General features: G+C 38.1%; 1 protein-coding gene across 2 annotated transcripts; it reads left to right on the forward strand.

The window, feature by feature from the left end:
* The first annotated feature begins 70 nt into the window (after positions 1–70).
* On the forward strand, positions 71–26,830 carry LOC127644147 (uncharacterized). 2 transcript variants are annotated; one of them, XM_052127174.1, is made up of 10 exons: positions 71–195; positions 983–1,207; positions 1,440–1,568; positions 2,297–2,335; positions 2,468–2,547; positions 3,350–3,443; positions 3,805–3,894; positions 14,400–14,579; positions 15,697–15,782; positions 26,213–26,830. In XM_052127174.1, exons 1-9 carry the CDS (start codon positions 135–137, stop codon positions 15,747–15,749), a joined length of 951 nt encoding a protein of 316 aa, XP_051983134.1. In that variant the 5' UTR covers positions 71–134; the 3' UTR covers positions 15,750–15,782; positions 26,213–26,830. The 2 variants fall into 2 exon arrangements, with proteins under 2 accessions (XP_051983134.1, XP_051983135.1); XM_052127175.1 differs by having other exon boundaries at positions 3,380–3,443.
* The last annotated feature ends 247 nt before the right edge of the window (positions 26,831–27,077 follow it).

Below are 27,077 nucleotides of genomic sequence, written 5' to 3' on the forward strand. Positions count from 1 at the left end.
TGCGCAATTTCCTCAAGTGTCTTTTTTGAGTAACTGTCTGCTGCATCCTGTTCTGGTCACAGAGGTGGAAGTTTGAGGTTTCAGACTTTATTTCACTTAGGTCTTACTGTTTTGAGGAAGGAACAAACATTTGCATGTGTCCGAGTCTGTGCATTATGGCAAAAATGTGCTGCACATCTCTTCATCTCCTTATTGGTATGTTTAAAAATATGTTTGTTTGTCTTACAATTTTGAGAATATAGGTCATATGTGCAAATAGGTAACTGTAAAAAAAATTATAATAATTATTTAAGGATTCAAACATGGTTTCTAATTAACTGCCTATTGCCTATAATTGTATTAGAGTAGGGAATGTTTTCCATTGGTCATTCAGCCACTGTTGAAGATGTAGCTATCAGCACTCTTGGAACTCATCTCGTCCAATCAGATTTATAGACAAGAACTATCAGTTGTATAATTTTAAATATCATATAATATCTATAATAAATGTAATAATTCAGATACTTAAAAAATATTTTTGTGGCAGATGAGAAAAGTATTAGTTAATACAAAAAGTGGCTTTAGAAGTCAATGTATTATTTGATTTATTTCCATATAATTGAACAAGCCTATCACTAGCCTACAGTACACATCAATTGAGTTTGTCAATCTGTCCGAGGTAGACTTGGGCTGTTTTCACAGGAAAAATTTTCTAGCACTCTGTCTGCTCTATTTTTGTTGGTATGTGTCCACATGTGTCAGATGGATGCTTTTCGATTGTTTCCAGAATCTCATACCATAAATGGCGCATTTTTAGGTTGCCTTGTTAAACTTTGAAAAGTAAAAGAAATCATCTCATGGACCCTATATTCTGCTGAGTTCTGTCCAGCTGTCTTTAGCTTAATTTGACAGCCTGAATTGGATAAAAATGTTCTCCCAAAATATGCTCCTCATGACCAATGAGGAGCATATTACTAACCAATCTTTCTCTGGTAAAATGCAGGTGTCTTACTTGTCCTGACTGAAGCTTTAGAAAATAAGACAGTGATCATGACAACAGGCACGGAACCCACCACTGCTCCAGTTCCAATGCCTCATGACAACATTACCACATACAATGACATGCCAGAGGACTTTAAAAGAAACTTGACCTATTCAATCAACATAAACTCCACTGTTCCCTTGCAAAACACAACTGCTCAGATCACCACTTCAGCTGAAGTTTCAGGTACTGTAACTGGACTGAAGTAAAGTTTTTTTTATTTTGCTTGTTCAGTCATTGTTCATGTGTCCAACTAAACCCAAAAAAGCTATCTACACACCTTATGCTGCTGATAACATGTTAGGCAGATTTATAAGCTAGGTTATATGCAATGCTGCTCACTTGAGCATTGGTACATAAATGAGAACTTCTAAGTACACAAAAGGACATCTGGTAATCTTTATGTTTCATAAAACAGGTTCATCCACTCCTCCCCCTCCCTCTGAACATCCTCAGACCAGCAATGACACCAAAGTTAAAGTTCAATCAACCATTACAACTAGCAAGATTGCAAAAACCACCACAACCAGCAAAACTCCAGCAACCAGTAAGATTGAAAATACTATGTATTATAATTACTGCATGCATAATGATCACATAATGTGCCACACTTTTAATATGTACAGTATATATTTTACATTTGATTTAGCATGAAAGAGCAATGTGAGAATCCTTTTTCAACCTTTATTTGTCTTCAGTTCAGATATATTGCATCATTCTTACACAGGAAGGAAGCCTTGTTTGTGGTCTAGCACATCATCTGCTAAAATTAAATTTAAAATAAATTACTCGAATAATCCACTTTCAAAAACAGAGAAAATTCTCCACATTCATTCAGATACATTTCATACTGTAAATGACATAATGAAAATTATTTGCAATTATAGTTATAAAATTAATTGCATGGTTTTGATAGTTGTCTGACCTCTATATACTGATTTTTACATTAATCACATGAAATGTTATAAAAAATTGGATGCTATGCTTTATAGTCAAAGTTGTTTGGTATGGTAACCTGTTCAACATACAAGAAGTCACACTTCTGCCCAGTATTGTGGGGTTTGGCAAGGTGCTTAATGGCAACAATTGTGTCGTCTAACTACAAGTAGTTTAACTAGCTAAATCCTTTGTTTTACCCTCAAAAACAGAGCAACTGGAGGAGAGCACAATACATCTAAGCATCCATACAATCTGTTGCAAATATAAGTATTATTATTATGATTATTATTATTATTAATAATACTAATACTACTAATGATATTTCATTTTTCTCAGCAACTAAAGCACCAGAATCTATAAAAAGCTATGTATCAGGTGAGTTTTTCTCTCTTTATTGTCAAGATTTATTTATTCATGCTCTTTCAAGTTTAATGTTTGTTTTAATCTGATAGATCAAAAGATGGTAACCCGGTTTTTGTTAATTCGTTCTGTTTTTACTCTCGACAGCTTACATAATTATCACGATTATTATTGTTTTGTGCATCATTGGGATAATAGTTTACTGCTGCCTTCATAAGAACACCAGGGTAAGAGATTTTTGGACATCATTACGAGGTTGTGTAACACTTTCCAATAAGGTTCCATTCGTTACATCAGTTAATGCATTAGGAATCATGAACAAAGAATTAACAATATATTTTTAACATCTTATTAAAATACAATTGTTTATTGCTAGTTCAAAGTGGATTAGCTAATGTTAACAAATACAATTTTTAATTAAAAAAATTTATTAATTTGTTGAAATGAACATGAACTGAGTTTAATAAATACTTTACAAGTATCGTTCATGGGGCCTGGGTAGCTCAGTGAGTATTGACGCAGACTACCACCCCTGGAGTCACGAGTTCGTATCCAGGGTGTGCTGAGTGACTCCAGCCAGGTCTCCTAAGCAACCAAATTGGCCTGGTTGCTAGGAAGGGTAGAGTCACATGGGGAAACCTCCTTGTGGTTGCTATAATGTGTGGTTTTCACTCTCGTTGGGGTATGTGGTGAGTTGTACGTGGATGCCACAGAAAATAGCATGGGCCTTCACATGTGCTACGTCTCCGCGGTAAACACTCAACAAGCCATGTGATAAAATAAATGGATTGACAGTCTCAGATGCAGAGATTCGTCCTCCACCACCCAGATTAAGAAAAGTCAGTACGCCCCCACGAGGGGCATTGGGATTTGGGCATTCCACATTGGGGAGAAAGGGGGAGAATAAACAAACAAAAAAACAAGTATAGTTCATTGATAGTTTATGTTGAGAAATGTTGTTAACTAATGTAAATAAATGTATTCTTATTGTAAAGTGTTACCCATTTGGATAATGTTTGTCTAATGCAGAGGTACTCGGTGGATTTACATTCCAAACAGGAAGAGGCTCAGATCCCACTCAGCACAGTGGATTTAGAAGTGTCTGACTCCACATCAGTGAAAGGTAACTGACATTACTAATAATCTAGCACCACAGGGATTTCTCTATTTAAAGGAATAGTTCACCAAACAATTAAATTAATTCCATAATCATTAACTCACCCTTAAGTTGTTTCAAAACTGTATGACTTTCTTTGTTCCATGTTACACAAAGGATATGTTCGATAGAATGTAGCCACAGTCACCATTCACTTTAATTGCATCTCTTTCCCTTTCCCTTAAAATTAATGTTGATTGAGGTTGTTGGTCACTAACATTCTGCCTAACATCTCCTTTCATATTGCACCTAAAATTAAAATTAAATGTTGAGATCATTTTCATTTTCATCTTTTTAAACTGTTCTTGTGTTATATATTGTTCCAAAGACATGAAAACATTTAGTGCTGTGGAGTCCAGCCTGCTGCCAAAGGACTCTGAACCAGTGAAGGAAGATAAAAGTCCAGGGGGAGATAATGGTAAGACACAGGCAGCCACATGATTGGTTGATTAGATAATTGCATGGATGATTGTTGGTGCCAGATGGGCTGGTTGTAGTATTTCTGTAACTGCTGATCTCCTGGGATTTCTATGATCAACAGTCTCTAGAAATACCCCCAATCGTGCCAAAAACAAAAAACATCCAGTGAGCAGTAGTTCAAGGCCTTGATGCTGAGAGAGGTCAACAGACAATGGCCAGACTAGTTCAAACTGACAAAGTCTACGGTAACTCAGATAACCGCTCTGAACATTTGTGATGAGAAGAATAGGGTTGGCGGTGACGCTTTGAAATATGACTAGTATTTTTAACAGGCTATAAGTTACTTAAAGGTGACAACAATAATAAGAAAACTTATGAAAGGGATAAACAGCATGCAAAAAGAGAATATCACTAATACATCATTCAAAACAAGGGCTATCAATCAATTCAATGTTTTAATAGAATTAATTGCATGATGTGTTGATTAATTAATCTAATTAATTAATTGCATATTATTATTTGCTGAGAAAGGCCTCCAATAAATTCAATAAATAGATAAAATAATTCTAATGATATATAAATAATTTTAAATAGAATATATTAAATATGATAATTCAGATAATTTAAATACAATAAATTATTTTGGCAGATGAGTAAAGTATTGATTAGGCAATATGACAGACAGACACTTTTGGAACATCTCACTTTGGTTGCATCAAGTCATAAACGTTTCATCTCGAGAACCCTGCATTCGGAGCTGTGCTCAGTCCAGCCCTGTTTGAACACCAGAATGCATCCTGATCTTATGCTGTCTGTTGTCAGTATTTGTGTCCAAAATCTACACTATTCACTATATATTAGTCTGCCATTTTGTTGTAGTTTCCAAGCTCTAAGTGAACAAGGACCTATCTCAAATGGAACACCTGATATGTATATAATTTGCTCATGCCCGCAAATTCTACGAGAGTGTCCCATATGTCATTGGAGTGGTGGTGGCGTAGTGGGCTAAAGCACATAACTGTTAATCAGAAGGTCGCTGGTTTGATCCCCATGGCCACCACCATTGTGTCCTTGAGCAAGGCACTTAACTCCAGGTTGCTCCGGGAGGATTGTCCCTGTAATAAGTGCACTGTAAGTCGCTTTGGATAAAAGCATCTGCCAAATGCATAAATGAAAATGTAAACGTCATTGTAGTGCTCAGAAGGGTGCTCACGAGCATCTTCTTTGCATCCTCCATGCACCCCGCATTGGTGCATGCTCCACAATGGTCAACAGTACATGCTGCTTATCCTTGACCCATCACAGCACAACCTGATCAACAGGTTCCTCAAGGGCACGAGGAGATTGAATCCTCCTAGACCGCACCTGATTTCCTCTTGGGATCTGTCTGTGGTCCTACCTGCTCTACAAAGAGCCACCTTTGAGTGAGGCTGAGCTCAGCACTTTGTCAATGAAGATGGCCCTCCTGGTGGCGCTCACTTCCATCAAGAAGGTGGGGAACCTTGAGTTCAGTTCCCCGTAACTGGTTAACCCTGGATGCCTCTTTAAATCTTAAGCACTTTTCGGCGACGAACTCGGCGGAGGAGTGATGCCACCAGGCCCAGTACTCGTGGAATTCCCCTTTTCAGGAGAGCCCCTGTACTTGGCATTAGTGCTCCATACGTGGTGATTCCCCTCTAGGTAATCCCGTGTGACTCATTTCCACTGTTCAGGTTTCATAGGGAACCCTATGGTTCCCTTCATCAGAGCCTCGTTATGTTACTGTGTACCCTCTCCGTAGATAGGGTCCTCCCAGTGGTATCATTCCATATGTGAATTTCCCCATTGGTAAGTCCATGTGAGGTATTCTCCGCATGTTAACCTCCCTCTGGTAGGATGTGGTCTCCGTAGTGCCCTCTCTCCTGAAGAGGGAAGAGCACTTCACAGCTTTATTCTAGAAGGTGCTCGGTGGGAAATTGCTTAACAGCAAACATCAGGAAAGGCCACCGCTGTAGCCTCCTTGGGTAAGTGCCTCCCCCCTTAACGGGACTAGGGAGACACCTTAAATTCACTCACTGGAAGGTCACAACATGGTCAATTGCTCGCTGTGAGGCATGCAGCAGCTTGCCCATGTCTAATCTTCCATACATCGTTACATGGTTTAGTGCCTGCGCTGTGTCCTATAGGAACCCCTAATGCATTGACACAACTTCGAGTGAGTGACAGACAGGGAACATCTGGGTTACTGGTGTAACTCCTGTTCCCTGATGGAGGGAACGAGATGTTGTGTCCCTTCTGCTGCAGCGCTGAACCGGCCGCTGACATGGCCGGGACTCTCTATTGGCTCCTCAGCATAAATCTGAATGAGTGATGCACTCCATCTCCTTTTATACCCGTATGTACGGGGCGGAGAGTGGCAAGAAAATTCTACTCGCCAATTGTCATTGGCCTTTTCTATTTGAAGCAAAGGTGATTGGGGCTACATCGACACAACGTCTCGTTCCCTCCATCACGGAACAGTGGTTACACCAGTAACCCAGACGTTTTGTTTGCAATTCTTCCCATAAGGCCTGCACCCCTGAGTCCTCTCTTAACTGTTGTACATGAAACTGGTGTTGAGCATGTAGAATTCAATGAAGCTGTCAGCTGAGGACATGTGAGGGATCTATTTCTCAAACTAGAGACTCTGAGGTATGTATGCACTTGTTTAGTTGTACATCTGGCCTTCCACATCTCTTTCTGTCCTTGTTAGAGCCAAGACTGTAGTGGACACCTTTGCATGAAATATTCACTGCTATTGACCTTAAGACATGGCAGTCTATTGCATAGTGTGGCAACTCAAAAACATTATGAGATGGCAGAGAGAGCGCACAAGAGAGCGAGAGTGAAGGAGAGAGACGCCAGTTTGTGCCCTCCTTTATTCCTGCAATCTTTTATTTCAGACTGGCTGTAGTGGTTTACAACAATTACTTGAAAATAACATATTCAAATATAGTGTGGCATTGGAGGTGTGGTCATGTGTCGGTCTGCGGGAGAGGGAGAGCAGTAATGCTCGTCACCTGGGCCATGATTACCTCTAAAACTTGTCTCTCAATATAGTGATGGTGGAGGGAGACCTGAAAAGGCACGCCAGAGCGTCAGAGTGGAGAGAGAGAGACCAGAGCCACCTCGTGAAGCTGTGTGTGTGTTTGGCCATCCACAGCCCTTTTTTTTGAGTTTTAATAAAGACTAAGAAAGAGTAATAAAACACTTACCTTTGACTGCTCGCTGTCTCCTGACTCCTCCTTTGCCCAGAACTGAGAGATCTTGTTACAGTGCTGCCTTTAGGGGTGTATGCTGTTATGGAGTCCTCACTGCTGGGTGAACTCTTCAAAACCCTCGCCAGCATCCAGCAGACTCAACACCAAGCCTTCATGGACGTACACCTGGAGCAGGAACAATGTTTTGAAGTCCTGCTCCAGGCACAAGTGGAAGACCAGCAGATCTCCGGAGCCTGATCGCCAGAGATGGCACTGGCACTGCAACCTCCCCAGAACCCACCCCACCCACAGCCTTAATGAATATGGGGCCAGACGACGACCAGGAGGCCTTTCTGGACCTCTTTGAGTATACGGTGGAGGTCTGGAAGTGGGGAGGCCCGGCTATGGCCCATACTCTCCAGGGAGGTGCAGCTGGCGGTAGAACAACTTCCTGCTGTCTATCCTCCTCAATTATCAACATCTAAATAAGGCCATCCAGCAACGGGCAGGGCTTCTTCTCTCTCTGCTCTCTCTCCAAACCCTGTGTCTCATGTCCCCCCACCCCATCCCTCCCAGTTCAACTCAGTTCTTGCCCTCGGAGGTGGGTAAGAGCCCTGCCCAAACCCCATCCCCGGCCTAGGGGACCCCTCCCCTTCTCTGTCTCTCCTACTCCCTCTGTCTCCAGCCGCTATATCCCTCAGGTTGGCAAGACCGCCCCCACGAGTGCAAAAGTAATACCTGGGCCTGCAGGAGCTGTGGAGACCTGGGACTGCTGGAGCTGTGGGGAAGCCAGACATAGTCAGAATTGGTGACCAGAGCCACCTCGTGAAGCTGTGTGTGTGTTTGGCCATCCACAGCACTTTTCTTTGAGTTTTAATAAAGACTAAGAAAGAGTAATAAAACACTTACCTTTGACTGCTCGCTGTCTCCTGACTCCTCCTTTGCCCAGAACTGAGAGATCTTGTTACAGTGCTGCCTTTAGGGGTGTATGCTGTTATGGAGTCCTCACTGCTGGGTGAAGTCTTCAAAACCCTCACCAGCATCCAGCAGACTCAACACCAAGCCTTCATGGACGTACACCTGGAGCAGGAACAACGTTTTGAAGTCCTGCTCCAGGCACAAGTGGAAGACCGGCAGATCTCCAGAGCCTGATCGCCAGAGATGGCACTGGCGCTACAACCTCCCCGGAACCCACCCCACCCACAGCCTTAATGAATATGGGGCCAGACGATGACCAGGAGGCCTTCCTGGACCTCTTTGAGTATACAGTGGAGGTCTGGAAGTGGGGAGGCCCGGCTATGGCCCATACTCTCCAGGGAGGTGCAGCCGGCTGTAGAACAACTTCCTGCTGTCTATCCTCCTCAATTATCAACATCTAAATAAGGCCATCCAGCAACGGGCAGGGCTTCTTCTCTCTCTGCTCTCTCTCCAAACCCTGTGTCTCATATCCCCCCACCCCATCCCTCCCAGTTCAACTCAGTTCTTGCCCTCGGAGGTGGGTAAGAGCCCTGCCCAAACCCCATCCCCGGCCTAGGGGACCCCTCCCCTCCCCTTCTCTGTCTCTCCTACTCCCTCTGTCTCCCGCCGCTATATCCCTCAGGTTGGCAAGACCGCCTCCACGAGTGCAAAAGTAATACCTGGGCCTGCAGGAGCTGTGGAGACCTGGGACTGCTGGAGCTGTGGGGAAGCCAGACATAGTCAGAATTGGTGTCCGGTGATGGAGGTGGGGACACTGGTTCGGATCCCTGACCCTCCACAGGTCGCCCCCGATCGGGCAGGGGCATATCAGATATCAGTAAGAGTAAAAGGGTGTACACATCAAGCTTTGGTGGAGACAGGTTGTTCTCAAACCTCCTCCACCTATGCTTGGTGCAAGGTGGGGCATTGGATAGGAATAAGGTGTGAGGTGTGTACCTGGTGACATTCACAAGTATCCAGTGGTTACCATTGAGGTACGATTCAGGGGGCAAAGGCATAGAGTCGAGGCTGTGGTTAATTCCCGCCTCATCCATCCACTAATTCTGGGAAACAATTGGCCTGGTTTTAAAAATGTATTGAGGGTAATGTGTGTGGATGGGTCCTGCAAAACACTGTCACAGTGTGTGACATGCTATGCTATGGCAGGGAGGCAGTGCCAGGGCCATCGACATCTGCTCCACATCATGATGTCGCAGACGGAGCCCACTTCAAGCTCCAAATTACTCGGCAAGTGGCAAGGACCCTTTGACGAGTTGGAGTTCTCGATTATGATGTTAAGTGAAAGGATAGGGTAGGGGCACGTCAAATCTACCACCTCAACCTCCTCAAACCATGGAGGGAGGCAGTGCCATAGCCTTGGCGATGGTAGTGCCGGGGAGAGTGGAGCTCGGGATACAGATACCTCTCAAAACAAATTCATTCATCCCAGTCCCTTGCAGAGACTATCTCTCACTGTCACAGCTTACAGACATTGCCAGGTTGCAGGTGGAATTCTTGAATGTGTTTTCACCCCTTCCTTGTCGCACAAACCTTACAAAGCACCATATTGAAACCCCCCTGGGGTTATAGCCACCCCTATCGCCTTCCTGAACATAAGAAAAAGATTGTTCAGGAAGAATTAGAAGCAATGCATGAAATGGGCGTAATACAAGAGTCGCACAGCGATTGGGCCAGCCCGGTAGTTCTGGTGAAGAGTGACGGCTTGGTCCTGTTCTGTGTTGACTTCTGTAAAGTGACAACACAACCAAATTTGCAAAGCAAGTAAAAGATGAACAAACCAATGAAAATAAGCCACAACACAACAAAATTAAGCCACAACACAAAGGAAAAGCCTCAGCACAACGGAAATAAGCTACAACACAATGCAATTATGCCACAATACAACAAAATGATAAAGATACAACATAACAAAATTATCAGAAAATAAATAATTATAAAATCACTGTACTTATTGGGTTTCAACCAGATCTCAATGCACACAATTATGTTCTGACAATCTGTGCTAACCGCAGTAAAAACTGTGATATGTAAAGTTAAAACATTGGTAGCACATGTTGGGAGGCACGGAATAACCTGTCGGATACTGCAAAAGCATGAAATCTGTTAAAAACCTAGGTAGCACATATTGTCAGGCAGATAATACCTACCAGAATGCACTACCAGCATAACTATCAGATAGTGTGATATGGTGTGAGGCTGTACTAAGCCCTAACTCTAACCCAAACCCTAACCCCAACCCTAAACCTATGTAAATATGTTGCAACACACTCTCACGCCAAAATGTCAGGATTCATACGACTGTTCTAAATTTGGCCAATTCGTATGATATCGTGCGACTGCACTTGTTTCAATTCCTATGACTTTCACTAAAGCCACTGACATTGCTGGACATTGTTTCCGTATAATACATGAGAATTACTTGCTTCTGCTACACACAACAGCTTCCTATCATGTTTACACACTCTACTGATTGGTTAGGTTTAGATTAGATTAGGGGTTTGGGTAAGGGCATAATATTAATAAGTAGGCATCCTTAATGCCTTGTGCACACTTACTTCTGCATTAGACTTCCGGGAATTTGCACGTGAAGTCGTATGAGTTTATGCAAACAACATCTTGCGAGATCATACTAAATAGCCAACTTGAAAATTATGTACAACTTTTCATGAGATCAGGTAGCAGTGGAAGCACATCCTGCACACACTGGCAATGATGCGAAAATGACGTCACAGTACTTGCAGATAATCTTGCGTACCTGCAGCTCTTATAACATTGTACGCTATGACGGCAAACGCTGAAACGCTCAGTTCTCTGGTCAATGCTCTGTTGTGATGCGTTGATAGGGAAAATCTTCTTGTGACTTAAAGTGGGATGTGCAGCTGTCTGTATCTTCCAAGAAGCCTCACGATCTCTCATGCATTGAGTCATTGAGTTTTTTTTTTTTTTTTTTGCTTATTTCTTTCTAATTTGTTTGTGTTGTGCACTTCTCAGCCATCGCACTAAATGCAACAAAATCAAGATTTGTTGAAGTAGTTGCAATAACAGAGAGCCCCGCTGGATGGACCTCTAAGACAACATTATGGTGCTCCCAGAATCACCAGTAGGGCCATAAAGCAGTTAACTCAATGGCAATGTTTTAGTAATTTATAATTAATAAATGTCAAAAGTCTTAACATCCTTGAAAACCCATTTTGAGAACCTTTAATAAATATAAACTCAGCTGTTGGACTGTAAGATTTTTGCAGAAAAAAAATTAATTTGTGTACAGTATTGACATTTAATGAATAAAGAATGAGTATATTTGAGGCAGAAGTTTGGTTTTGGACAGAACAAATTTCTCTTGCATGTGCCGATATCCCATAAACTATACCAGCAGCCATGTTTCTGAACTGAGCTTGTTTGGACGTATATAAAGTACTGGACATTTACTCCCAAAATCAAGTCTTGAGCTATATTAAGAATAATATTCTTAAGAGTGTTTTGCAGTTGGTTTCCTGTTTCTTGATCAAACGTTCATTGAGTTTAATGGAATTAGAATATTAAAAACATTTACACTACTATATTTATTTGAAAACATATAGAATGTAAATTCCACAAACAGAGCCTTGTGTCATGAAAGGGATATTTTAAAGAACATTTAATTTGTTGTGATGTCATAATATCAAATGTTTAAATTGTTTAGTTGATTTATATGGCTTATAAAAAGTATATGAAAAAATATATATCTTATCAAATTCAGCTTTGTGCTAGGCAAAGAAAACCTATTCATGCATTTCCAATTTGGTTTGGCTTGAAAATGTTATAGGCACGGAGAGTTTAATGGGTATTGTTGCGAATGACAAACGAATGTAAAATATCAAACTAATTTTACCGCACTATTATAAGATAGATTTTTCCAGGTATTATAGACCTCCTTGGTAGATTCATATGAAAAATTATGATTTTTAAATGTCTGTTCGGGAGACGTTCATTTCACAGTCATGCTACAGTTAAAATTAGGCTTGCTTGAGCATTAAGTGTCATTTCAAGTTCTGGCTTTTGTGCGTGGACGTGTTTTTAAAATGTCAATTGCTATTATTAGTTAGCTGCGACATATTGTATGATGCCCAAAGGCATAGGGTGTCTTATTCATTGTGAAACTGTGATTTCTTAATGGCGTGAATCACACTGAATGTCTAGAATTTTAATACATGGGCCGCCACTGAACCATATGTGTGTTTGTGTGTGCGGGTTTGGGTAGTTTAAGAGGACTTTTTTAATGTACAAACTGATAATTACAAGGGTATTATGCTGAATATGAGGTTTATGAGGCCATTTCTCGTGCCCTCATAATTCAAATTGCTTAAAAACATACTAAACTTTTTGAAAATTTAAAAATGCAGAACATTTTTGTGAGGGTTAGGTTAGGGGGATATAATCTATAGTTATAGTTATAGTTCGTACAGTATAAAAATTGTTATGTCAATGGAGAGTCCTCATAAGGATAGCCACACCAACATTGTGTGTGTGTGTGTGTGTGTGCGTGCGTGTTTGTTTCCAATTAATTGTAGATGTAGTTCATCGTACTCTTGAGTTATTTGCACTGTTTTTCATATCTCTTTCATTCAGTTAAGCAAAACAGTTATAAAAGATAAATGCATGTGGTAAAGTTGCATTTCAGTTAATTTTCATAGGTTTAGTTTGCAGTTTACATGGAAAATAATAGGTTACAAGTTTTACCCAAACCTACATTTTGCAACAGGAAATTACACTCTATTGTGTCTAATGGTTTATGGAACCTAAGAAACTCCACAATGAATGACATTATTAGTCATTATTTCTACAGTACAAAATGTAAAGAAATATTAGCAACAATTAGGCTATTTACACAATATATATAATTGAAAAGTTGCTCTGTGAATGTTATGAATTTATATTAGTGTGTTCAAAATGTCCTTACTGCTTAAACAATATTGTGTGTTTAGAGAATGAGACGCAGGTCTTTTTGCACTGAAATATTATGCTCAAAAGTGGTGCAACTCTTTAGTGAATCTGCCATGTACTCTACAAAAAAAGTAAGAGAGATGACAGAAGGACTTTTCCCTTTCTTGGTGTATACATGTGTTACACGTTTCCAGATCCCTGTGTTAAGACTAATTGGTTTGCAGCTAATTACTGTTTTTGCCCCTTGTACATGTGTTTGTGGATTAGGCTGTCAACTTAGGATGTCAAACAAGGTAACAAAGTAACAAGTGGCTAATAAACTGGTAGTATGATATTGTTTGCCTAAAGCTAGCAGTAGAATTGACTTGGCTATGTAATAACACAGCATTGCTTCCTTTGGTCTCAGTGTCTCTTCAAGCTCCCTATAATCACAGGATTGCTCTTTTTCCCACAAAGATATGGTGCCTGTCATTGAGAAGCACACAGTGTTCTCCTGAGTCACTAATGGGTCTCAATCCATTTCCTGGCTTTAGCGACTTTACTTACTGCAACTGCCTCCTGGTCTAAATGAACCACACGGTGGGAGAGAGTAAGTAGCAATGAAAGAGGGAAAGAAAATTACCATGGAGGAAAAAATAAAACAGAAGTGTGCATTGCAATGGCATAGTTGCTAATGGTTTTATGGCATGCCGTTTAAATGCTGACTTTCCCGTCACAAGGCTCTCTTTCTACCACCTGCTCACTGTGTCTCTCCCACTGCTAATTTTCAAGATTTATTGTACTGAAAATGATAGGAACAAGAGACACGTCCTCATGTTTGAGACCACAAAGACCAGATACCCAGGTGTTTTAGAGTTCAATTGTCACAGTGTGTTTTTAGAATGTTAGTATTATCAGGAAACAAGTATCCAATTGTGCATCTCAAACTGACAAGTGTTAAAGTGATTGGTCACCTAAAACTTAAAAATCTGTGATCATTTACATGTACATGTTGTTCCAAACCCGCATGACTTTCTTCCATGGAACACAAAAGGTCATTCATTCATTGCATCTTTTTTCCATACAATAGAAGTGAATGGGTTGTCAGTCTGCCTCGCATTTCCCTTTGTGTTCCAATGAATAAAGAAATTCTCACAGGTTTGGAACAACATAAGGGTGAGTGAATAATGACAACCTTTTCCTCTGAACTTCAGGCAACACCTGCACCTGCAACTATTTACTATTTAAAAATAATCTATGGATGTGTGAAAAGGGAAGGTAGTGGGTTTTTTGTGATGCAAAACTATGTTCTACAATTTTTACAAATGTAAACACATAGTATTTCTGTGTCATATTTTTTCAAATAATTGAGGGCCTTAAATTAATGTTTGTTTGTCCCTAACAGAAACTGCTGACGTTAAAAAAGAACACCATGAGAACTCCCAGGTCAAAGAGAATCCAAAAGCAGAGGGGCTCGTTGTGGTGGACCTGACTGATGGAGAGCTGGCCATCTCTACCAAGACATCATTTGAATCCCTAGATGAGCCTCTCAATGAAAACAACAGCAACAATATAAGAGTTGAAGGTGAGAAAAGAGAACATTCAGAGACAGTTCAGAGACAAATGGACAGTTTCAAATGGTTTAACTAAAATTTCTACTGTAAATTAGACTTTGGGGGGAAATCACAAAGAATGAATTTCACCCACTGATAGCATTGTTTATTTGAACACTCTTTCTAAATCACGCCTTATTCAAATCAGGTAAGGGTGCAAACATGTCCCGAAAATGTAATTTTTGTAAATAATGCTCTTCTCCATTATTTAATCATCATTTGATTGTTTTCTGCTGTCATGATCAATAGATAATGTACACAAACATCTTTTTTTTATTTGATACAAAAGCTGTTTAGTGGTAATTGTGCAATGTTAATTGTGCCAGGGAACGGTTACATAGAAAGTAGTTGTGTATGTGCAGTGCTGGTCCTAGTCTTTTGGGGGACCTAAGCAAAATGTGTGGGGGCCCCGTCAGTATGTTTGTAACACTACTTATATTTTCTTTGACAATGCGGGGGCCCCCTGTTTGTGTACAGAGCCTCTTAAAGGAAAGGAAGGGAATTATTTCTGCAATAGTTTTCGTGCCCTCCCAACAAATTAACCATGGTTTGACTAAATTAATATTGTAGTAAGGATTGTAGAAGCCATGTTAATTTATTAATTTATTTATATTTGATGACATGGTTTAACTATAGTTTTATTGTAGAATGTAGTCACCATGCTTTTTGGGGGGAAACCATGGTTTTAGAAAAATAAAATTGTAGCAACCATGGTAAAATTGGTAAAACCATATTTACCACAGAATTATGAGTTTTATTGCCATAGATTTCCTCTTCCTTTATTTTGAATATGGTTTTACTACAAATACCACAGTTCAACTATAGTTACTACAGTAAAGCCATGGTCAATTTTATGAGATTTGTCAGATTTACTACAAATATCATATCCAGCTGTGGTTGTTGTAGTAAAAACAAGGATAATTTGGTGTGAGGGAAAACTAAATAATTGTATGGGAACAAAAAACGATTGTTAAGGGATGCAAAACATTTTGTGAGGGAATGCAAAACTATTTCAGAAAAAAAAAGTGAGTCTGTAGACAAGACGCAAGTTTAATTTTCTCACTCTTTTTGCACCACTGTTTGTTTCAGTCAATGACTATGCCCAAGAATTCACTGAAATATGTCTTGATGGCCTTCTCTAGAAGAAATCAACACCTTCTCAGCATTCCACAATGGTAAGTGTTTTCAAACACATCACACATAAAAACACACAGGTCTTCAAGAATTATTTGATCAAGGAAAGGCAATTATTGCATACTGTACATATACCGTTTATGTCCTCATGAGTTCCAATATACAGCTAAAATTAAGATATTTCCACCAAAAGGTAGTCTAGGTGTACTGTTTAGGTCTGTAATGGTAGCCATAAGCTCTACTTATGAAAATTATACTAGAGGCTAGAATTGCTTCTTTAAGCACCTTGATTAGTTTTTAATCGGTTCACTATATTTATATTTTTATATTTATATTTCTAATCTCAGCAGTCCTTATGGCCCTAATATCATATATTTTAAAGCATTATGAAGAATGTCATGGTTGTGACAACAGTTATAATACAGAGTTAATACTGCAATAATAGATATGCATATAGTCTTTGTTTGTAGTAAGTTATAACTGTAAATTTTGCAAGTGTAAATACAGTAGAGGGCAGTCCATCTCTCATCACACCATATTCACTGAGCTCAATCATTAATGCCTGCTCCAGCTCTCATGTCATCAGACTATTGAGATACCTCAGTTTTTGTCCTCTCTGTCAGGATGTTTTCTGCACACCTGTGCCCAAACAAGTTGAGGCCTAATTGCTGTTTGACGCTATATAGTGTGCTTTAGAAATTCTCAAGTTTAGAGGTTTCTGGTAATTCCTAAGCAAGTGCCTGCCTGAAGCAAGTTTTAAATAGTTAAAGGGTTGAATGAGAGTAGTCATTATGCCAGATGCTTGTACTGGAAGAATTAAAACAATGATTTAAAATTCAACTATCACAAGTCAGAAAGCAACCATTCTGGCCATTTAAGGTGATTAAAAATATGAACTTTTAGTGCTTTTACTAAAAAGTGGAATTGGGTAGAGGTTTTAGTAGTTTTCAGCAGAAAAGGTTTTATAGCTTAAAAGGACCCAAACGTATCATAAAAGTTGCCCATGTGACTTGTGTGTCATATTCCAAGTCTTCCGAAGGCATTCAATATTTTTTGGTGAGAAACAACCTGAATGTAAGTCTTAAGAAAATGTTGTTATCCAGGTTGATTCTCACCAAAATCGGATGCCTTTAGAAGACTTAGAACATGATGAATAAGTATTTTATTATATGTTTTATAAAAAAAATGTAAGCTTTAAAGTAAGGCACCATCTACAGCCATTGTATTACAAAGACGTGGGGATCTTTATTTAAACACCTTTTGTGTTCTGAATTAGAAAAAATGTCATATGGGTTTGGAATGCCATGACTATGAATAAATGATGACAGAATTTTCATTTGGGTGAACTATTCCTTTAATGGGAGCAAATACCAGTAGCCATGTTTCAACATCTAGTGAAAAGCCTTCACAGAAGAGTGGAAACTTTTATTAGCTTTAATGTTTGGGTGTCCAGCTTCCACAGTATACTGAATGTGCTATATCTCATGAGGCTTTATATTTGTACTTAAAATTAATAAATAAATAAAGCCAATATATAAGCTGTTATTGCACCGAATAATTAAGAGAAAATTGACAAAACATACCTTTAAAGGAGGGAAAGAATCAAAGAGAGAAAATGGATAGAAAACCTAGCATTCATACCAGCTGGTTTGGACCTGATGGGCCGGCTGAAGACATGAACTTGACTGCACATAAAGCAGTATAATTTGCCTGAGCCCCAGGGAATATCATATAGGGTATTATTTTCCAATAAGAAGGTATGCTTTCATGTGCACTCCAGTCATTGTTGGAAGCTCCATTTCCTGTTTCTGGGAGTTGATGGGGCTCTCATAAATGCTACTCGACACAGAAAGACAAGACAGGTGAACTGGCAGCAGTATTTTATACAACAGACAGCAGTTGGTCTCTGTGAATAGATGTTCTTAGACAGGACACTTTGTCTTCAAAGCCCTATGTGTGGGGCGGCATATATCATACATCAAATTATGTACAGTATATGAACTACTTTCACAAATCGCTAATGGTTGGCCTCCACAGTATAGGAAACAGTAAGCATGTGTCCATGGCATTAATAGACTTTGCATATTAAATTAAAAACAAGGCAAACAAGTAATCTAGGACACATTTAAAGCCTGAAGGATGTTTATGATATTGGTAAAGTTTTGCTAGCTACAGGGGCATACATAGGGGCAGTGGTGGCTCAGTGGTTGAGGCTCAGGGTTACTGAACAGAAGGTCGGGAGTTCAAGCCCCAGCACCACCAAGATGCCACTGTTGGGCCCTTGAGCAAGGCACTTAACTCCAGGTTGCTCCGGGGGGATTGTCCCTGTAATAAGAGCACTGTAAGTTGCTTTGGATAAAAGTGTCTGCCAAATGCATAAATGTAAATGTACAACAGTGTGCAGGTTTCTTTGTTTCCATTCAAGGAAAAAATGTATCTGAAAAGTTATTACTTAAAAGTAATGAGTATTGTTAGTTTTACAACAACAGTCTGACACTAGCCTAGGCCTGAAGAGTATTAGACATTGTGCTTTGGTGTGGAACTACAACCCTTGGCAAAAAATATGGAATCACCACACTTAGAGGATGTTCACCCAGCTTTTTTAATTTGTAGCAAATTAAAAAAAAATGACAGATATGACACAAAACAATTTTTCTTTTATAGCCGAACATTCTGGCTTCTTGAAACATCCCTGAAACAAATTAAAATACATTATTTTAATGAATGGCATATTTTTTACAGATCTAGAAGAAGTACAAATTTATGGAATCACCTTGTAATTTGCATTTCTAAAACAAATACAGGCACAAGTAAAAAAAATTAAACTAGTCTGCTGTTAAAGGAAACTGCTTACAGACCTTAATGAGCTGTTGGATTTGGGCTAATTGAAAGGAAACATGGCTCCAACAAGAGATTTTGAAAAAATGGAAAGGATTATAAAACTCCTTCAAGAAGGAAATCCAATACGGAATGTGGAAAAAGAAGTTGGTTGTTCCCAGTCGGCTGTGTCTAAAATTTGGTGCAATTATAAACAAAATGGGAAGGTAATAAAATGAAAACATATGGGTAGACCAAGGAAGACGTCAAAGCATCAGGATAGAAAACTCAAAGCAATATGCCTTAAACATTGAAAAATGAACAACAAAACAAATGAAAAACAAATGGGCGGAAACAGGAGTCAATGTTTGTGATAGAACTGTAAGAAATTGGCTGCATGAAATAGGATTTACACATAGAAATGACAAATAAAAACCAGAACTAACACCTAAACAATCATGATCGGATGAAAGTGATATTTAGTGTTGATTCACAAATCTGCATTGGCCAAGGGAATGATGCTGACACTTTTTTTCTGGTGCCATTCTAATGAAACATATAAAGATGACTTCCTGAAGAAAAGAGTCAAATTTCCCCAGTCATTTTTGGGGTTGCATGTCAGGTAAAGGACCAGGGGAGATGGCAATCATTACCTCAACAGTCAATGCACAGGTGTATATCGAAATTTTGGACACTTTTCTCATTCCATTGATAGAAATTAGGTTTGGTGATGATCAAGTCATTTTTCAGGATGATAATGCATCTTGCCACAGAGCAAAGAGTGTTAAAGCTTTTCTTCAGGAAAGGCATACCAACTTAATGACATGGCCAGCAAACAGTCCGGATCTCAATCGGTGGAAATTGAAAAATTTGGTCCATGACAAGGCTCCATCCTGCAAAGCTGATCTGTCCACCGCTATTCGAGAAAGTTGGAACCAGCTTGATTGAGACTATTGTTTTTCATTAGTGAGTCCATGCCTCAAAGAATTCAGGCTGTCATAAAAGCCAGAGTAGCAACAAAGTGATTTTTATTGTTGATGATTCCATAATGTTTTCCTCAACACTGAGTGATTCAAAAAACATTTCCTCTACTTGATCTGGAAAAAAATATGCCATTAATTAAAATAATGTCATTTAATTTGTTTGAGGGATGTTTTGCAAAGCCAGAATATGCAGCTATTAAACACATTTTTTTTTTGTCATATCTGTGATTTCTTCATTTGTTATGAAGTAAAACATCTGGGTAAATATCCTCTAAGTGTGGTGATTCCGTCAGGGGTTAATAGCAGTGTGTGTTTGTGCTTGGATGTGTGGAGTTACTGACTACCAGCATTTTGATGTGGTAATAGGGCTTTATCACCACACCTGGCCAGGTGTAACTTGGGTTGAGTGGGTGTGAGAGAAACTCAGAGCTCTACCAGGTGGTGTCTTCTGATTTGAGTTTAACCCTGCAATCTTACACGTAAGCCTTTCCTTGTAGTAGAGTAGCGCTTAATTTTACGACTTTTACTCAGTAATTGCAACATGACTGGAAACATGCTATTTCACCATATCTGAAAATTACTTATTTTATAATGTTGAACATAAAAGGAGATGTTAGGCAGAATGTTAATGACAGACTCTGCCTCAGTCACATTTACTTTCATTGTATTGAAGAAAGTAAGTAAATAAAGAGTGGTGCAGTGAAAAAGAGTGCTGGCTGAGGCATTTTGCCTTACATATCCTTTTGTGTTTCATGGAAGAAAGAAAGTCATACAGATTTGGAATAAAATTAGTGATGTGATTAGTGACATAAGTGAAAATTTGAGTGAGTAAATGATTACAGAATTTTTAATTTCATTTTTTAATAAAGAAGAACTATCACTTTAACTGAACAATCATTCTAAGGCGTTGGTTAAGTGTGGTTCTTTGTTGGTGTTTAGTATGTACCACTGATCTATCTATATAGATCAGTAGTATGTACATTATTCATTATTTGTTATGTTTCCATGGTTACATTATTACAGTCGGGATTTATAAGATTAACAAATTTTCTTGGCTTGTCATTAGATGTGTGTCCACAAACAGGGTTGGGAGGTTTCTTTTTGAAATATATTCCACTACAGATTACAGAATACATGTTGTAAAATGTAATTTGTAACGTATTTTGTTAGATTAGGTCAGTAATGTATTCTAAATACTTTGGATTACTTCTTCAGCACTGGTAGATTTTTTCACTTGTTTTGACTATAAACACTCTGCCAGTACAGTAAGACAAAATACACATGTTAAAAATACATTCCCTAAAAAAACCTAAATATCTTATGCAGTGTTGTTTCTAAAACAATATAAATCAAATTGATCTTGTTTTAAGGATTATTAGAACATTTTTACAGGAAAACAATACAAAAAATATTATCAAGAATAGGATTTTTGCCCTTATACCAAAGGTCTTACTAGAAAAAAAGAAATTATGATCCAACGTGAATTTTCTTGATAAAAAAATATGATTGTGCCTGGTAACATGTGCATGTAAAATGGCTAGAAATAGCATTTTAGGTTAGCATAAAGCTGACAATTCACACAAGGTTTATTTCAATATCTCCTGCTCCAAACTTACTTCAAACTTACTTCTCTGTCTGCTTGTATGAATATAACTCATCATAAGGAAGTGTTTCACCACTGTTTAAATGCACTTTGAATCGCATCATTTATATGTATAAATGTTTTACATTTGAAAAGACTAAATATTAATTAAAATATTAATTCAATATTAATTCTGTTTGATTCACGTGGTGACCATAGATCAATGTCCCAAAGTTGATCTCACTGTAAATCCTTGCACCTTCTTATTTGCTGCTATTTTTGAAGAACAGGATCAGAGAAATGTAATAGGCCCCTGTGGTAAGCCAATGAATTCTATTCCTTCACAGTTGGGAGGCAGAAAACTCAAAGCTTGGTCTCACCCAGCTGTTCACAGGTCACACAGGTTTTTATGAATGGTAATAATAGTCCTCCTGTCACATTGTGTGTGTGTGTGTGTTCTTGAGCTCGTGAACAGCTATCAAAAACGCAGAAAGGCAGAATGTTGCCACTTATTGGATTCTTCCTGGGTTATTGTCACACAGTGGCTGTCAGTCTCAAAGTTCATCTATATTTTCTCCTTCTCCAGCTGTCCTTATGCTTGTGCTTTATTTATCCATCCTGTGCTAGTTATACTTTTCATGATGGATGCTTTCAGTTGGGATATATTTGCAAGGGTAACTTTACAAGCAGTGAAGTCATTTAAGCAGGGTGATAATTAGTCCATAGCAAACATACATGGAGATCTCAAACTTCCCTAATTAGACCCTCCACAGTAACTTGGCAATCTTGTGACTAACAGACAACCAATTTAACCTGCTGTTTGTTTGTGGGTAATGCTTATGTGTATTTGCAAAGGCAAAACCTATTTACTTTTTTAAAGAAGTCTGTCTTATTGTGTTTTCACATCCGTGAAGCCATTGTTTGGTTAAGGTTTACAATGTAGGCAGGCATGATAGCCAGATATATTTCCTAACATGAACAAGGCTGCAATTCTTTAGCACACAGTATGCAATTAAACACCCACCAGCTGCACTGAACAACCGACACAACCACTTTCTTGTGGTTGTGTCGGTTCTTGACCACCACTAAAGTCTGGTCATGTTTGTCTAGACAACAGAAGTGCCCAGATTTTTTACTGTCTGAGTTCCATATGTGGAATCTCAAGATTCGTAAGTGAAATGGTCATTGTGATTGTTACATGTCCTTGTTAATGTATTTCTTTCCAATCTAAACCTGTTTTTTACCACTTTTCATAATTAAAGGTGTCTTTTACTCTCTTTGCATTTACATGTACAGTTACTGAGGGTTTTTGCATAATCAAGCTACAGTCTTCAATTGTCTGTCCAAGTATACATAACACAATGCATAATTGAATATTTGAAGGAAGGATGTCAGCTGAGGAAGTGCAGAAAATGCAAATTGCTAGTCACCTCTGACTTGTGGAGCCATCACAAAAGGCAGTTGCAGTCTGATTAATGTATACATGCTAGACAAATTCAAGCAACAATAGCATTATCAAGACCTGTTAGTCCAACTTTGCAAATAAAAAAAGATTTTACGTTTTTCTTTTTTTCTGTAATACTGAAATATAATCAATATAATTAAAAAATATATATTTTTAATTCTGAAGAATTTAGTATTTTGTTGCCTCAAGGGAACTTTGTGCCATAATGAAATAAAACTGAAATAATGTCAGAGAGGAAATCCCTGCTTTACAGTAATGGGGAATGCCAGGCTGTGCACCTCATTTTCGTCAATTCCAGTATAATAATATACATAATATTTATAACAATGATGCATTACATTTACATTTGAGGAAAACATAAATAAAAAGACATAATACAAGGTTTTAATGCAAAAATATTCAGATCATTCTAACTTCTTATAAATGCAATACACTTTCAGTCTCTGGATACCTTATACTGACGTAGTGCGATTCCATTATGGTACAATAATGCCTCAGGACAACATGCACATTTTCATTGTTTTCTATTACACATGTGTATAGATCTTGTATAATGTTAGTCAAAATGCATCTTTACTTATCAATAAATGTGGATAAATTTTTTATCTTGATAAAAAATGACAGAGACATTTTACAAAGGTTTACTTCTCATTAGGGAAATATGGCACTTTCGTGTATACTGGTCCCATGATCCCGATTCCTGTTTACAATACATTTACAGTATGCTGCCTATGAGGTATACATCTACATATTCATGTGATTATCTAATTGGCTAATTGTGTTGCAGCATGGGTCTCAGTGATCTCAGTGGTTATAGCCATGATGGCGTGGTTTGAGTATTTCTGTAACTAGTGATCTCCTACGATGAGCAAACATAGTAGCCCTGTTTTTTTTTGGGGGGCCACACTTTATATACAGTATATTATACATGTATGTATGTGTATATATATATATATTTCAAATCTAGCTTTTGTGTCATCTTTGTAGTGTAAAGATGGCGTAAGTTCCATTAACAAATTATAGATTTATATTTAAACACTGTATGTAAAGTATATACATATTTGAATTTAAAACTATATACACAAAATAAGAGCAAAAACGGGTGCCTGTTCACACAAGTTCTCCTCAGTTGTTTGACCTGTGGTCCAACTTATTGGTGGGAACTTACTGAAAAGACAAAGGTCAAGCAATCCTAATTAGAGAGTAGCTTAACAATGAGCTCACTGTCATTTTTAAGAATCAAAACTCCAAACATTCCAGTGGTTTTTAAGTCTAAACAGACTGCAGTAGTCCACAATTCAAAACACTACCAAGCAACAAACACTTAAAGCAAGGATATTAAAATTCAACAAACCACTGACATGTGTAATCAAGTCTTTTTTGTGTGGCTTTTTTACTTAACTTTTCAAATTTGGTGTTTCCAGCATGCATGGGCTTGAATAATTCATGAGCTTACATGGTTTCACATGGTTGCATGTTTATTACACTATTTTTTATTGTTGATTTTGTTGTTATGTACATTTGGTAACGTCTTGTTTTGTGAAGTCTGAAGTTCCTACTACAAATTGTTTTCATTGTACAGCTGCTGTGAAAGTGAGAATAAATTTGGTATTTTCTCTCTTCTGACCGTCGCAATCCATCGTTCTCTAATTTTTTCTTCTTTTGGATAGACCTAAAAGTGGATTTTTATCAAGAATCAAGCATCACCTTTTCCTTCTAGGTCATTTAATACCAGTTCTATGCTTCTTTAGAGGGGGATCTGTTGCCTTTATTGCTAAAGATACGCAGCCCCTCTGCTGCAAAGACAAAACCAACTATAAAGGAACATTTGTTCCCTTTTTTTCACATTCATACTGTACATACAGAGAGGGAGGAAAAGGTGTCAAAAGTTTGTTTTCATAGCAATTATAAATGATAGTTATGATTATGTAAACTAAACATACATATTATGTGTACATTAAACTACATAACAGCAAATGTCAAACTGCTACTCCTGATGTGCTCCAATTTAGCAATAAGCACTGCTGACCATCCATACACACTGTTTCAGGCACGTGTTTGACTGATGAAATGGGGCTTTGTGTATAAATGGAGGGTCATCCAATATCACATTCTCTCTCATCCAGTTTTCTATTCTCATTATGTGTCCTAAAGTAGCGGCTTCATGGGCCTGGCTGTGATCAGTCCACTGCTGAAAGATAGATACCTTCACCTACCCATATCTGCCCTGGGCATCACAGCCAAATTCCAGAGCTTGGTACTGACAGGTCACAACCTCAGTTTTGCAGATAGAAAAGAGTACAAGTCTTAATCTCTGAGCAGTATTTCAGTACACACTGTTAAGCCTTGAGGAGTTGGGGGTTTTACTGTATTAAAAAAACTAATTTTTTCAGGGTCCTTTTGGGTTTTGTTCACACAAATCACCTACAGGTTTAGACATGAGGCCATAAGAAAGACACTTAAGTGTCAACTCAGCCTTGGGTCTGGTTATTTATCTGGACATACCTGGAGACAGATATGACAACGGAATTATTTACCTTTTGACAATACTGTCTCTAAATGGTTTTCATTTACAGTTTTTTCAAAGGTAATTCCAACCAAATTGTAAAAGGTAAAGGAATTTTACCATTTACCATATAGCTGCTTTACACTCTAGCTATTACATTTAAAGTTTGCTGGGTTCACTATGTTTTATTTGGCTTAAATCTAGACTATAAACAGACAAAAAGTCACTGGGATGAAAATTTAAGTTGGGTCTACAAACCTGCTCTAACAGCTCTAATGTAATTAGAGGCTCCAATTCAGTTTAACAGATTGGGGCTCTTAGATTACTTCCCTGGTTTCTTCTTGATAAATCTGTCAAGGAATGCCCAGCTACTTTCTTTTCTTTCTCTAGTTAGAGGGGTCAGGAGATTGTTACATTATCTCAGGCCCAATTGACCATGCACCTAAACTCAGCTTAACTAGTCTATTCAGACTTTTATGCTTCATTCATGCCTTTGTTAAACCTGTAAAGATTGTTTAATTGTGTGTTAAATTAGATAACAAGCTGTTTTTCCATTTATTTATTTATTATTATTATTTTTATTATGTGGGTATTTGTAATTTTCAGCACAGGTTCCAGCACCCACCATTATGTAAGCAAGCTAAAACATTTAAATGGACATTTAGCATATCAGTTTTCAATGACAATGAGTATGTCTATAGAAGTATCATGAGTTTGGTTTTTAATGACATATTTGAACTCACAGCACTTATAATATACTGACAAACTCTGGCTGGTGTATACCAGCGTTTGACACCTTCAGGCTTTTACATAAATTGCATCATTAAATTTTAGGTGCCCAACTTTCCTTCCAACAAACAGATGTTTTGGAGTGTGTAAAAGGTCATATCAAAGGCTAAATACATACAGGAAAAGCAGAAGGTAAAGCAATGGATGAGGTTACAACTCATGGGAAAAACAAGTTAAATGTAGAAAATTGCTTTCATCATTTTTGAAGCCAATTTGAATCTTTTTGTATTTTGTATCTTTTACAAACTGAATGAAAATGATTCCATAACTAATGATTGTGTGAGTAAATGGATATCTTTAAAATCAATAATTAATTCTTTGTTTTACAGATGTCTGAACCTGATTAATGGATTTTTTTTAACCTGCAATAAAAGTATGCTGTAAATGAATGCTGTTGCACCAAGGCAAATGTAACTCATAATCATCACCATCATCATCAAAAATAATTCATTTGAAAGCTATGCTAGTTATTGTTTGTGTTGACACAAATGTTAGTTAATAACTTCTATACCTTTATCCTTTTGGTGCTTCAACATTTTGGTCACCATTCACTTAGAGATATTTTTCTAAAAATCATTTTTGTTCAGCAGAAGAAAGAAAATCATACACCTCTGGGATGGCATAAGAGTAAATGTTGAGAGAATTTTAATTTTTAGGTGAACTATCCCTTTAATAGTTTTTCCCTTCCAATGTCAATACACATTGGCAAGTAATAAACAACAACATGATCATGTGATGTTTTGTATCTTATTGTAGTTTTCTATTGCAGTGTCATGCTCTTTTACTTTGCTTATTAGTGCTTGTATCTTCAGTCCAAAGGTAACTATCACTACCACTGTTAGTTAGCTGAGCTGTTGGATCAAACCTTGTATAATACAAAACAAACTCTTAATCTAAAGTGATTTGAGCTGTGGAGGACATTTTCAACCTGTAATAAAAAAAGTTTACCAGTATTTTTGTAGTTTGTGCTACATTGTGATCTCCAAAGTGATTCAGTACTGTATTAATTGCTCTAAGCAAAAGTAAAAAAAAAAAAGATGGATAATTATGTCATGAGCCACACACAATAAAACTGCCACTGTGTTGTATTTCTGGAAGGAAGTTGTTGGAATTGTCTTTATGAGCCATTCCTCCCACATACTTTGATACCAGATTAGAGAGCATCATCTGTTTAGTTAACTGCCAATTAAGACT

The sequence above is a fragment of the Xyrauchen texanus genome, chromosome 5 (genome assembly GCF_025860055.1).
Source record: "Xyrauchen texanus isolate HMW12.3.18 chromosome 5, RBS_HiC_50CHRs, whole genome shotgun sequence".
Lineage (NCBI taxonomy): Eukaryota > Metazoa > Chordata > Actinopteri > Cypriniformes > Catostomidae > Xyrauchen > Xyrauchen texanus.

Excerpts from the sequence above, each read along its gene's own strand:
- LOC127644147 (XM_052127174.1), top strand. The coding sequence starts at position 135 with ATGTGTCCGAGTCTGTGCATTATGGCAAAAATGTGCTGCACATCTCTT. Across the intron at positions 1,208-1,439 it reads CACTTCAGCTGAAGTTTCAG|GTTCATCCACTCCTCCCCCT; the intron begins GTACTGTAACTG and ends TTCATAAAACAG. Across the intron at positions 2,548-3,349 it reads GCCTTCATAAGAACACCAGG|AGGTACTCGGTGGATTTACA; the intron begins GTAAGAGATTTT and ends TGTCTAATGCAG.